This window comes from Oncorhynchus gorbuscha, linkage group LG19 (assembly GCF_021184085.1).
Source record: "Oncorhynchus gorbuscha isolate QuinsamMale2020 ecotype Even-year linkage group LG19, OgorEven_v1.0, whole genome shotgun sequence".
NCBI classification, from domain to species: Eukaryota; Metazoa; Chordata; class Actinopteri; order Salmoniformes; family Salmonidae; genus Oncorhynchus; species Oncorhynchus gorbuscha.
Window position 1 is genome coordinate 53,379,789 of NC_060191.1, and position 11,780 is coordinate 53,391,568.

At 42.4% G+C, this 11,780-nt stretch overlaps 1 protein-coding gene across 2 annotated transcripts in view; it reads right to left on the reverse strand.

The window, feature by feature from the left end:
- The window catches only part of LOC124006366, a 14,104-nt gene continuing 2,324 nt past the window's right edge, over positions 1–11,780 (reverse strand). For both annotated transcript variants that reach the window (XM_046316345.1, XM_046316343.1), the window contains exons 2-12: positions 10,270–10,410; positions 9,755–10,129; positions 9,498–9,635; positions 4,907–5,263; positions 4,475–4,677; positions 2,179–2,283; positions 1,983–2,075; positions 1,781–1,891; positions 1,495–1,615; positions 1,045–1,347; positions 1–949 (exon numbers count right to left, since the gene is read on the reverse strand). In XM_046316345.1, the coding sequence (XP_046172301.1) occupies positions 90–949; positions 1,045–1,347; positions 1,495–1,615; positions 1,781–1,891; positions 1,983–2,075; positions 2,179–2,283; positions 4,475–4,677; positions 4,907–5,263; positions 9,498–9,635; positions 9,755–10,129; positions 10,270–10,390 (2,787 nt within the window). In that variant the 5' untranslated portion in view covers positions 10,391–10,410 and the 3' untranslated portion in view covers positions 1–89. The remainder of the gene's footprint in view (positions 950–1,044; positions 1,348–1,494; positions 1,616–1,780; positions 1,892–1,982; positions 2,076–2,178; positions 2,284–4,474; positions 4,678–4,906; positions 5,264–9,497; positions 9,636–9,754; positions 10,130–10,269; positions 10,411–11,780) is intronic.

An 11,780-nucleotide genomic window follows, 5' to 3' on the forward strand; every position in this document is an offset into this window, starting at 1 on the left:
TCACAAAACTTGTTCAGTATTTAATGAAATTGTATATATTTTATTTAATTAAAGACAATTCTATGAGACTGCTCCTGCAGAATCCCATCCTAAATTCTATGACTTTTAAGATGTGTATTCAGATTTCCCCTTACAGAAAACCTCTTCCCACACTTGTAGCACTGGTGAGGTTTTTCGCCAGTGTGAGTAAGCATGTGTCTTTTAAGGCCTCTTGCTGTAGTAAAACGTTTTGTGCACAGGGTGCAGGGGTATGGACGCTCTCCTGTGTGAGATCGCATATGAAGTGTTAGATGGCATGATGCTTTGAAGCCCTTTCCACAATGTTTACAGGTGTAGGGACATTCTCCTGTGTGTGATCGTGTATGCAGCCTCAGTTCTCCTGAGCTAAGGAATGCCTTACCACAGATGCTACATAAATAGTTTTTTTCTCCTGCATGCATCCGCATGTGTCTTGCTAGATGTTGGACAGATGTTTTCCCACAAATAGTGCAACAGTAGGGATGCTCCCCAGTGTGTGTGCGCACATGCCATTTGAGTGAACCGGCACACATGAATTTTCGGTCACAGTGAGAGCATTTGAATGGTCTTTCCCCTGTGTGAACTCGCTGATGTTTTTTCAGACCACACCTGGAAGAAAATATTTTCTCGCACTGGTTACAATGGAATGGCAATGTGTGAATTCCTATATGAACTTTCAGGGTTTTGGAGCATTTGAAAACTTTACCACAATGAGTGCATTTGTGAGTCTTGATTATTGGTGCATAGGGGATTCTTTTAGTGCTGCTTGAGGGAAAGGGGTGATCAGTCCCAGATTCCTTAGAACATAAAAGCTTCCGGTCCTCTCCTCGATGCCTAATCCTGATGTGCTGGTGGAGTTTTGCCATTTCAATGTGATTGAATGGGCATAGGGAGCAGGCAAGGATGCGGGATGACATTTCATCATTAAATCCTGCAATGACAAGATCAGGAATATAGATTGTATAACAGATGTTATCAATAATTTGATGACATGAGATCAGTGTTTAAATTCCAGAATACCCTTACCGTTATTGGGCACTGGGATACAAAGAGCAGACGTCTCTGCCGTTGAAATGCCCATCTGCTTCTGTTGCTCCAAATCCTGCCTTATATAACTTATTTCATTGCAATCTTCATCTTCCCAGTACTCTTCACTCCGTCTCTCTTCCATTTCGTCCTCCTCTCTGTCCCCAGTAGGTTGTCCTTCTCGCTCTTCTCCATCTCTCGTTTTGTCAGAGCTGGGCTGCTCAGAGCCAATGACAACTCTTATTGTTGGAGGTAGGGACAGTGTTGATAGGATGGTATCTGCAGTGTAATAAGAGAAATAACCTACGAAAAATGGCACACGTTACTCTCGCTATATGTTTCAGCAGCGTTTTCCTTTCTCTTACCATTTACAGCTAAGATGATTGTCACTGACACCTGCATTATGAAGTTCAAATGACAGGAGTTTGGTTTGACTGGATGGAGACTTACCCTTTTTCAGGTTTCCATGATGCTGATGGTGCTGCAGAAGTGTCTTCAGCTCTTCAGTGTCAAATATGGCATGTCCACATTCCTCCAAAACAGAGGGGCCTGCACCAAGCCATGCTGCCGTCTGAGGAGCAGGGGAATATAGCGTTAAAATACAGTATGCCAGACAACTGATATTTTATACACATGGAGTATATTCCATTCAGTTGTACTCCAGCCATCTTTGCAAGCTTAAAACCTAGTGTAGACTAAAAGGATCAAACTTATACTGTGATGCTTTATTCTGTACCTGTGTGAAGTCTGGTACAGGTAGCAGCTCCTCCAGTCTGGAGAGGAACTCCCACACCAGTACCCGCAGTGCTGTGTCATACAGAGGGCCGTAGTGTACTGGGAACACCACCTGAAAAATAGATAATTTATGACAAAGTCCTGTGCCAATGCTGAAACAAGCAATAGTCACCTGCAAGTCACAAAACAGAAATATCTTTTACCTGAAAGAAGTGCTCCCTCTCAGAAGGGTCTTCCAGCAGGGTTTGGACCAATTCCACAAAATTAGACTCTGTAGCCTTCAACTCATCATTACTCTGTCAGTAAGCATAAACAAACGACATCAGACATGAACTCAACATGTGGGCTGAAAACCCCCCGATATTTTTCTAAATATGCTGCCAAAATAAGTTAACTTACCTCTTTGTGTACAGAGACTTCTATCAAAGAATGGATTTTATCCAGGTGAGGCTGGATGGTCACGAGGTCAGCTGTGCATTCATTACGACATAACTCTAGAACCAGCTGGAAAAGAGGTAGAAGTGAGGTAGCACCAGGGGAAAACATACTACAGTTGTAGCCAAAAGTTTTGAGAATGACACATTCATTTCCACAAAGTTTGCTGCTTCAGTGTCTTGATATTTGTCAGATGTTACGATGGAATACTGAAGTATAATTACAAGCATTTCATAAGTGTCAAAGGCTTTTATTGACAATTACATGAAGTTGATGCAAAGAGTCAATATTTGCAGTGTTGACCCTTCTTTTTCAAGACCTCTGCAATCTGCCCTGGCATGCTGTCAATTAACTTCTGGGTCACATCCTGACTGATGGCAGCCCATTCTTGCATAATCAATGCTTGCAGTTTATCAGAATTTGTGGGTTTTTGTCTACCCGCCTCTTGAGGATTGACCACAAGTTCTTAATGGGATTAAGGTCTGGGGAGTTTCCTGGCCATGGACCCAAAATATTGATATTTTGTTCCCGAGCCACTTAGTCATCACTTTTGCCTTATGGCAAGGTGCTCCATCATGCTGGAAAAGGCATTGTTCGTCACCCAACTGTTCCTGGATGGGTAGGAGAAGTTGCTTTCAGACGATGTGTTGGTACCATTTTTTATTCATGGCTGTGTTCTTAGGCAAAATTGTGAGTGAGCCCACTCCCAAATTGCCATCATACAAACTGAGGCAGCAGACTTCGAAAATTAATATTTGTGTCATTCTCAAAACTTTTGCCACGACTGTACACTGAACAAAAATATAAACGTAAAGTTTGGTCCCATTTTGCATGAGCTGAAATAAAAGATCCCAGAAATGTTCCATATGCACAAAAAGCTTGTTTCTCTCAAATGTTGTGCACCAATTTGTTACATCCCTGTTAGTGAGCATTTCTCCCCTCCACCTGACAGGTGTGGCAGATCAAGAAGCGGATTAAACAGCATGATCGTTACAGGGGCACCTTGTGCTGGGGACAATAAAATGCACCATTTTGTCACACAACACAATGCCACAGATGTCTCAAGTTGAGGGAGGGTGCAATTAGCATGCAGACTGTGGCTGGTCATTTTAGAGGCAGCTAACCGGACAGCTGATAAATGTGCACAACCAAATAAATTCTGCACAAACTGTCAAACTGTCTCAGGGAAGCTCATCTGCTTCCTCACTAGTCTTCACGTGACTGCAGATCGTCGTCGTATCCGACTTCAGCTGGCAAATGCTCACCTTCAATGGCCACTGGCATGCTGGAGAAGTGTGCCCTTCACATATGAATCCCAGTTTCTACTATACCGGGCAGATGGCAGACAGTGTGTATGGCATTCTGTGGGTGAGTTGTTTACTGATGTCAATCTTGTGAACAGAGTGCCCCATGGTGGCGGTGGTGTTATGGTATGGGCAGGCATAAGCTACAGACAACGAACACAATTGTATTTTATCGATGGAAATTTGAATGCACTGAGATACTGTGACAAGATCCTGATGCCCATTGTCATGCCATTTATCTGCCGCCATCACCTCATGTTTCAGCATAATAATGCCCGGCCCCGTGCTGCAAGGATCTGAACACAATTCCTGGAAGCTGAAAATGTCCCAGTTCTTCCATGGCCTGGATACTCAGACAGGTCACCAATTGAGCATGTTTGGGATGCCCTGGATCAACATGTAAGACAGCGTGTTCCAATTCCTGCCAATGGCTGTGTGAAGTTGCTGGATATTGGCGGGAACTGGAACACGCTGTTGATCCAGAGCATCCCCAACATGCTCAATGGGTGACATGTCTGGTGAGTATGCAGGCCATGGAAGAACAGGGACATTTTCAGCTTCCAGGAATTGTGTACAGATCCTTGCGACATGCTGTGCATTATGCTGAAACATGAGGTTGCTGGATATTGAAGAGGAGTGGGCCAACGTTCCACAATCAACAGCCTGATCCATTCTGCGAAGGAGATGTGACGCGCTGAATGAGGCAAATGGTGGTCACACCAGATACTGACTGGTTTTCTGATCCATGCCCCTACCTTTTTTTAAAGGTACCTGTGACCAACAAACGCATATCTGTATTCTTAGTCATGTGAAATCCATAGATTAGGGCTTAATTTATTTCAATTGACTGATTTCCTTATATGAAAATCTTAAATTGTTGCATGTTGCGTTTATATTTGTGACTAGTTGCTGCCCATAGTTTTATTGGGAATCCTCTGCATTTGCATCACTCTCACCGTTGCTCTCAGACCCAGGAGGAGTTGGGTCCTCTGCCTGGAACTCAGCAGCTCTGGAACCACCTCTGTCACCAAAGTCACAAACTCCTCCAGTTTCCCAAAATGCTTTACAGTATGCTGCTGAGCCACTTGCCACAAGAATGCTGACATCAGGCGTAATGGTGGAGCAAGGAGACGTAGGGAGGAGAGAGTTAAACGGGAACCTACAGTGTGAAACACAAACAAGAATATGTATTACATAATAATAATATCCTAGGACAGTTTAAACCAAAAGTATTGTATAGGTTTGATCTAAAAATGCCTTTAGCTAGGGTTTGGGATACTAGCCAGTTCAGTAAACATCTATGAAGCCAGGGACCATTTTAAAAGCACTCACAAACAACATAGGGGCCAAGTTAACATTTTGAGAATGTATAGTACAACTTAATTTACCAGAGTCTTCTGCCTCAGGCAAGGACTTAAGCTGAGTCGACTCCAAAAGCATTGAAGTTATTGTTCGCTGACTGAGGACAGCATCCATGATGGCAAACCATCTTGTTCCACGAACATTGGAACTATTTTTGCTAGTGTTATTCTTGATTTTTTTGTATTCCTGTTTCAGCTTTTTTATTTTCTCTCTGCACTGCTTAGATGTCTTTGTAGATCCGAGGGCAGCAAGCTTGGAACTAAGTTTGGTGAAGACTCTCTTGTTTCTCACTGTGGAGAGAAGCTGCTCCTGAACACTCCCATCTGCCCAGAGTGTTAACAACGCATGGACCTCCTCAGGTGACCAGCTGGCTCGAGATTCATCTGTGAATGAACCAGATCTGTTAAAATCACTTAAACTGGCAAACAATGTTACCTAACAAGTTTAAACAGTTTTCCAAAAATGTGTACTATACTGAGCAAAAATAAAAACATTCAACAATTTCAGTGAGTTACAGGTCATATGAGGAAATCAGTCAATTGAAATAAATTAATTAGGCCCTAATCTATGTACAGTTGAAGTCGGACGTTTACATACACTTAGGTTGGAGTCATTAAAACTCATTTTTCAACCACTCCAAAAATGTCTTAAACTATAGTTTTGGCAAGTCAGTTAGGACATCTACTTTGTGCATGGCAAGTATTTTTCCAACAATTGTTTAGACAGATTATTTCACTTATAATTCACTGTAATCACAATTCCAGTGGGTCAGAAGTTTACATTCACTAAGTTGACTGTGCCTTTAAACAGCTTGGAAAATTCCAGAAAATTACGTCATGGCTTTGGGCTAATTGACAGAATTTGAGTCAATTGGAGGTGTACCTGTGGATGTATTTCAAGGCCTACCTTCAAACTCAGTGCCTCTTTGCTTGACATCATGGGAAAATCAAAAGAAATCAGACAAGACCCCAGAAAATAAGTTGTAGATCTCCACAAGTCTAGTTCATCCTAAGGAGCAATTTACAAAACGCCTGAAGGTACCACATTCATCTGCACAAAAATATTGTACATGAGTAAAAACAGCATGGAACCACGCAGCGGTCATGCCACTCAGGAAGGAGAGGCATTCTGTCTCCTAGAGATGAACCTACTTTGGTGAGAAAAGTGCAAATCAATCCCAGAGCAACAGCAAAGGACCTTGTGGAGATGCTGCAGGATACAGGTACAAAAGTAACTATATCCACAGTAAAAATGAGTCCTATGTCAACATAACCTGAAAGGCAGCTCGGCAAGGAAGAAGCCACTGCTCCAAAACCGCCATAAAAAAAAGAGTCAGACTACGGTTTGCAACTGCACATGGGGACAAAGATCGTACTTTTTGGAGAAATGTCCTCTGGTCTGACAAAAACAAAAATAGAACTGTTTGGCCATAATGACAATCTTTATGTTTGGAGAAAAAAGAGGGTGGCTTGCAAGCCAAAGAACATCATCCCAACTGTGAAGCACGGGAGTGCTTTGCTGCAGGAGGGACTGGTGCACTTCAAAATAGATGGCATCATGAGACAGGAAAATTGTGGATATATTGAAGCAATATCTCAAGATGTCAGGAAGTTAAAGCTTTGTCGCAAATGGATCTTCCAAATGGACACCAAGCATACTTCCAAAGTTGTGGAAAAATGGCTTAAGGACAACAAAGTCAAAGTATTGGAATGGCCATCAAAGCCCTGACCTCAATCCCATAGAAGATTTGTGGGCAGACCTGAAAAAGCGTGTGCGAGCAAGGAGTCCTACAAATCTGACTCAGTTACACCAGCTATGTCAGGGGAAATGGGCCAACATTCACCCAACTTATTGTGGGAAGCTTGTGGAAGGCTATCTGAAATGTAATTGGGTTTGTTGTCCACCACCACGGGACACTCTGTTCACAACATTGACATCAGCAAACCGCTCACCCACACGGCGCCATACACATGGGCTGCGGTTGTGAGGCCGGTTGGATGTACTGCCAAATTCTCTAAAGCTACGTTGGAGACGGCTTATGGTAGAGAAATTAACATTAAATCCACCCATATAGACAATGAGGTGAAGGCGGCACAACAGCGCCTCTTCAATCTCAGGAGGCTGAAGAAGTTCCATCAAAATTTTATAGATGCACAATTGAGCCGGTCTGACTGTATCACCGCATGGCGTTGTATGGCATGGCAACTGTACCGCCTGCAACCGCAGAGCTCTCCAGAGGGTGGTACGGTCTGCCCACCGCATCACCTGGGGGAAACTACCTGCCCTCCAGAACACCTATAGCACCCGATGTCACAGGAAGGCCAAAAAGATTGTCAAGGACATCAACCACCCGAGCCACGGCCTGTTCACCCCACTATCATCCAGAAAGCCAGGTAAGTACAGGTGCATCAAAGCTGGGACTGAGACAGAAGCTGTTTTTCAATCTCAAGGCCATCACTGTTAAATAGCCATCACTAGCCAGCTACCACCGGGTTACTCCACACTGCACCTTAGAGGCTGCTGCCCAATATACATAAAATCACTGGTCACTTTAGTAATGTTTACATACTGTATTCTATTGCACTGTATTTTAGTCAATGCCACTCTGACATTCCGCAATCTAATATTTACAGTACCAGTCAAAAGTTTAGGCATACATACTCATTCCAGGATTTCATTTTTTTAACTATTTTTTTTACATTGTAGAATAGTGAAGACATCAAAACTATGAAATAACACACATGGAATCATGTAGTAACCAAAGAAGTGTTAAACAAATACAAATATATATATATTTTTTTAGATTCTTCAAAGTAGCCACCCTTTGCCTTTGACAGCTTTGCACACACTTGGCATTCTTTCAACCAAGCTTCATGAGGTAGTCACCTGGAATGCATTTTAATTAACAGGTGTGCCTTAAGTTAATTTGTGGAATTTATTTACTTAATCAGTTTGAGCCAATCAGTGGTGTTGTGACAAGATAGGGCTGTCTTCTGTATACCACCCCTATTTGGTAAAATACCAAGTCCATATTATGGCAAGAGCAGCTCAAATAAGCAAAGAGAAATGACAGTCAATTGCTTTAGGTCTGTCGATCTGGAGAATTTTAACAACTTTTAAAGTTTCTTCAAGTGCAGTCGCAAAAACTATCAAGCGCTATGATGAAACTGGCTCTCATGAGGACCGCCACAGAAAAGGAATACCCAGAGTTACCTCTGCTGCAGAGGACACGTTCATTCAATTTACCCGCCTCAGAAATTGCAGCCCAAATAAGTTCAAATAACAGACATCTTAACATCAACTGTTCAGAGGAGACTGCGTGAATTAGGCCTTCATGGTCAAATTGCTGCAAAGAAACCCCTACTGAAGGACACCAATAAGAAGAAAACACTTGCTTGGGCCAAGAAACACGAGCAATGGGCAATGGAAATCTGTCCTTTGGTCTGATGAGTTCAAATTTGAGATTTTTAGTTCCAACCGCCGTGTCTTTGTGAGACGCAGAGTAGGTGAACGGATGATCTCCGCATGTGTGGTTCCCACTGTGAAGCATGGAGGTGGTGTGATGGCGCTTTGCTTGTGACACTGAATTATTTATAGTTCAAAGCACACTTAACCAGCATGACTACCACAGCATTCTGCAGCGATATGCCATCCCATCTGATTTGGGCTTAGTGGGACTATCATTTGTTTTTCAACTGGACAATAACCCATCTGCTGCTTCAGATGACTTGGCCTCCACAATCACCCGACCTCAACCCAATTGAGATGGTTTGGGATGAGTTGACCACAGGGTAAAGGAAAAGCAGCCAACAAGTGTTCAGCATATGTGGGAACTCCTTCAAGACTGTTGGAAAAGCATTCCACGTGAAGCTGGTTGAGAGAATTCCAAGAGTGCACAAAGCTGTCATCAAGGCAAAGGGTGGGAACTTAGAATCTCATACATTTTGATTTGTTTAACACTTGGTTTCTACATGATTCCATAACTGTTATTTCATAGTTTGTCTTCACTATTATTCTACAATGTAGAAAATAGTACAAATATAGAAATACCCTTGAATGAGTAGGTGTGTCCAAACTTTTGACTGGTACTGTATGTTTCTTAATTCCATCCTTTTACTTGTGTGTATTGTTGAGAATTGTTAGATACTACTGCACTGTTGGAGCTAGCAACACAAGCATTTCGCTACACCTGCAATAACATTTGCTTAATATGTGTGTGTGACAAATAACATTTTATTTGAAAACTGCACATTTTAGAGTGGCCATTGTCCCCAGCACAAAACGGTGCATTTGATTGTCCCCAGCACAAGGTGCACCTGTGTAACGACCATTCTGTTTAATCAGCTTATTGATATGCCACACCTGTTAGGTGTGTGGAAAATCTTGGCAAACAAGTTTGTTGATCAAATTTGAGAGAAATAAGCTTTTTGTGCATTTGGAAAAAATGACTAGGATCTATTATTTCAGCTCATGAAACATGGGACCAACACTTTACATGTTTTGTTTATGTTTTTGTTGTTTGTTTCTCATTGACTATTTTACTGTCTGGTCCCTCAGATCGTTAGCAGACATTGAGTCTGTAAAAAAGGTTCAGAAAGACATGACTAGATGACTTACCATAATATTCTGTTTCTAGAGGGGAATCAGTCGACTCCAACAGCATAGTAGGTGAATTTATCTTAGTAGCTGAGGTTCCAAGTCGGTGACCAAGGAAACCATGGACCTCGCCAGGTGTCCAACTGGATGGAGATTTGTCTGGGGAAGCAACAGATCAGTTGACAAACAATATTAACTTCCGAGCTTCCAGTCACAGGCCAATTTAGTGTTTTGAAAATGTCACTAGTGTTGATGCTGTACTAGGCAGCTTAACTTACCAGAATCTTTCACTTCTTGTGGGGAATTAGGTTGAGTTGACTCCAAAATATTTCCATCTGAATCTATTGCCAAAGTACTTGGTTGGTGACGGAGGACACTATCCATGATGGCAAACCATCTTTCTCTACGGCGGTTGTAGCTCCTCTTCTTATTGTTGTCCTTGATTTTATGATACTCTTGTTTCAGCTTTTTTATTTTCTCTCTGCACCTCTTTGACGACCTGTTAAATCCCAGGGCAGCGAGCTCTGAACTAAGTTTGGTAAAGACCCTCTCGTTTCTCACTGATGAGAGAAGCTGCTCCTGAACACTCCTGTCTGCCCAGAGTCTTAACAATGCATGGACCTCCTCAGGCGTCCAGCGGAATGGAGATTCATCTGTGAATGCACCAGATCAGTTGAAGGACACAAGAAAACGCAGATAAAATGTTATCCAGTAAGGTCATAGGCCATTTAGGCCTACTAAAAATGTAATGGATCAGCAGTTGTTTCTGTAAATGTAATGTTTCTGAACTTACCATAATCTTCCGCTTTTTGGGGGGAATCAGCACACTCCAACAGCCTAGAGGATAAATTCAACTTGCCAGACCCTGAAGTCCCTGAACGGTGACTAAAGAGACTGTGGACCTCATCAGGCATCCAACTGGATGGTGACTTGTCTGTGGAAGCACCAGATAACGAGTACTCACACAAACAGGGACATAATAACTAGCAAAGATTGTGTAACACGGTATGTGAGAGCTTTGTACTGTACTGCCTCTGCCCAGAGGTCTGGGCTTAGCATGTGGCACAAGCTGTGTCAATGTAGCGGGAAAGAAGATAGCTGCATTGTGGCTTTTACTGTGCAGATGCAAGCACCTAACGGACTGCACTGCAAAAGCCTGGGCCTCTGGGCAGAGCTGTATATTGCTAACATATGCCGTGTTAACCTACATTTGCAAGTAGACTTAGCTATGGAATGACCATTCACCATTTCCTAATGTTACTTAGTTTATAACACTGGGAAACCAGTGGAGGCTGGTGGGAGGAGTAATGGCTGGAATGGTATCAAACATATGGAAATCACATATACTACAATCAGCCCGTTCTCCTATAGCTCCTCCCACCAGCCTCCACTGTGGGAAACGCATGGAAAGTCACATTGGTGTTGGTGTAACAGTATAACTTTAGACCATCCCCTCGCCAATACCCGGGCGCGAAACAGGGACCCTCTGCACACATCAGTCACCCATCGCTCCACAAAAGCCGCAGAGCAAGGGGACCTACTACTTCCAAGGTCTCAAAGCAAGTGACGTCACTGATTGAAACGCTATTTAGCGCGCACCGCTAACTAAGCTAGCCGTTTCACATCCGTTACATTCGCATGATGAAGAATAGGCCATGGCCCAATACTTTTTTTGCCTGGCCTCCAGGGGTGGAAATACAGGCCAAGTGTAAACCAATGGTATACATATATTATACACGCACACTAATAGTGGGCGCTGTGTTGAAGACACCGTGCCTCCATCTTGGCACTCCTCCACATTGTAAAAAAATATTTTGGAAGCTATAAAAAAATGCATTAATGGTCTACATTCGTTTTTGCCACATGGATTTAATTACAGACACCTTAATGCATCCTTTTAAATTAGATTGTGCGCTAAGCATGCAAATAATAATCAAATGGCAACCCAGACTATTTGCATTGCCCCCCCATCCTCTTCTACTCTTATTATCTATGCATAGTCACTTTAATAACTCTACCTACATGTACATATTACCTCAATTACCTTGACACCGGTACCCCCGCACATTGCTCTTTAATTATTTGTTATTCTTCTCTTCTTTTTTGTATTTTCTTAACTGCATTGTTAGTTGTAAGCATTTCACTGTAAGGTGTACGTACACCTGTTGTCAACGCATTGTGACAAAAACAATTTGATTCAATAAATAAAACATTTTCCTTAAAGTATATATTACAAATGTTACTGTCCACGAGAACAAACAAAAAATACTGTAATACATGTAATTCTGTCCTTCAAAAACATTT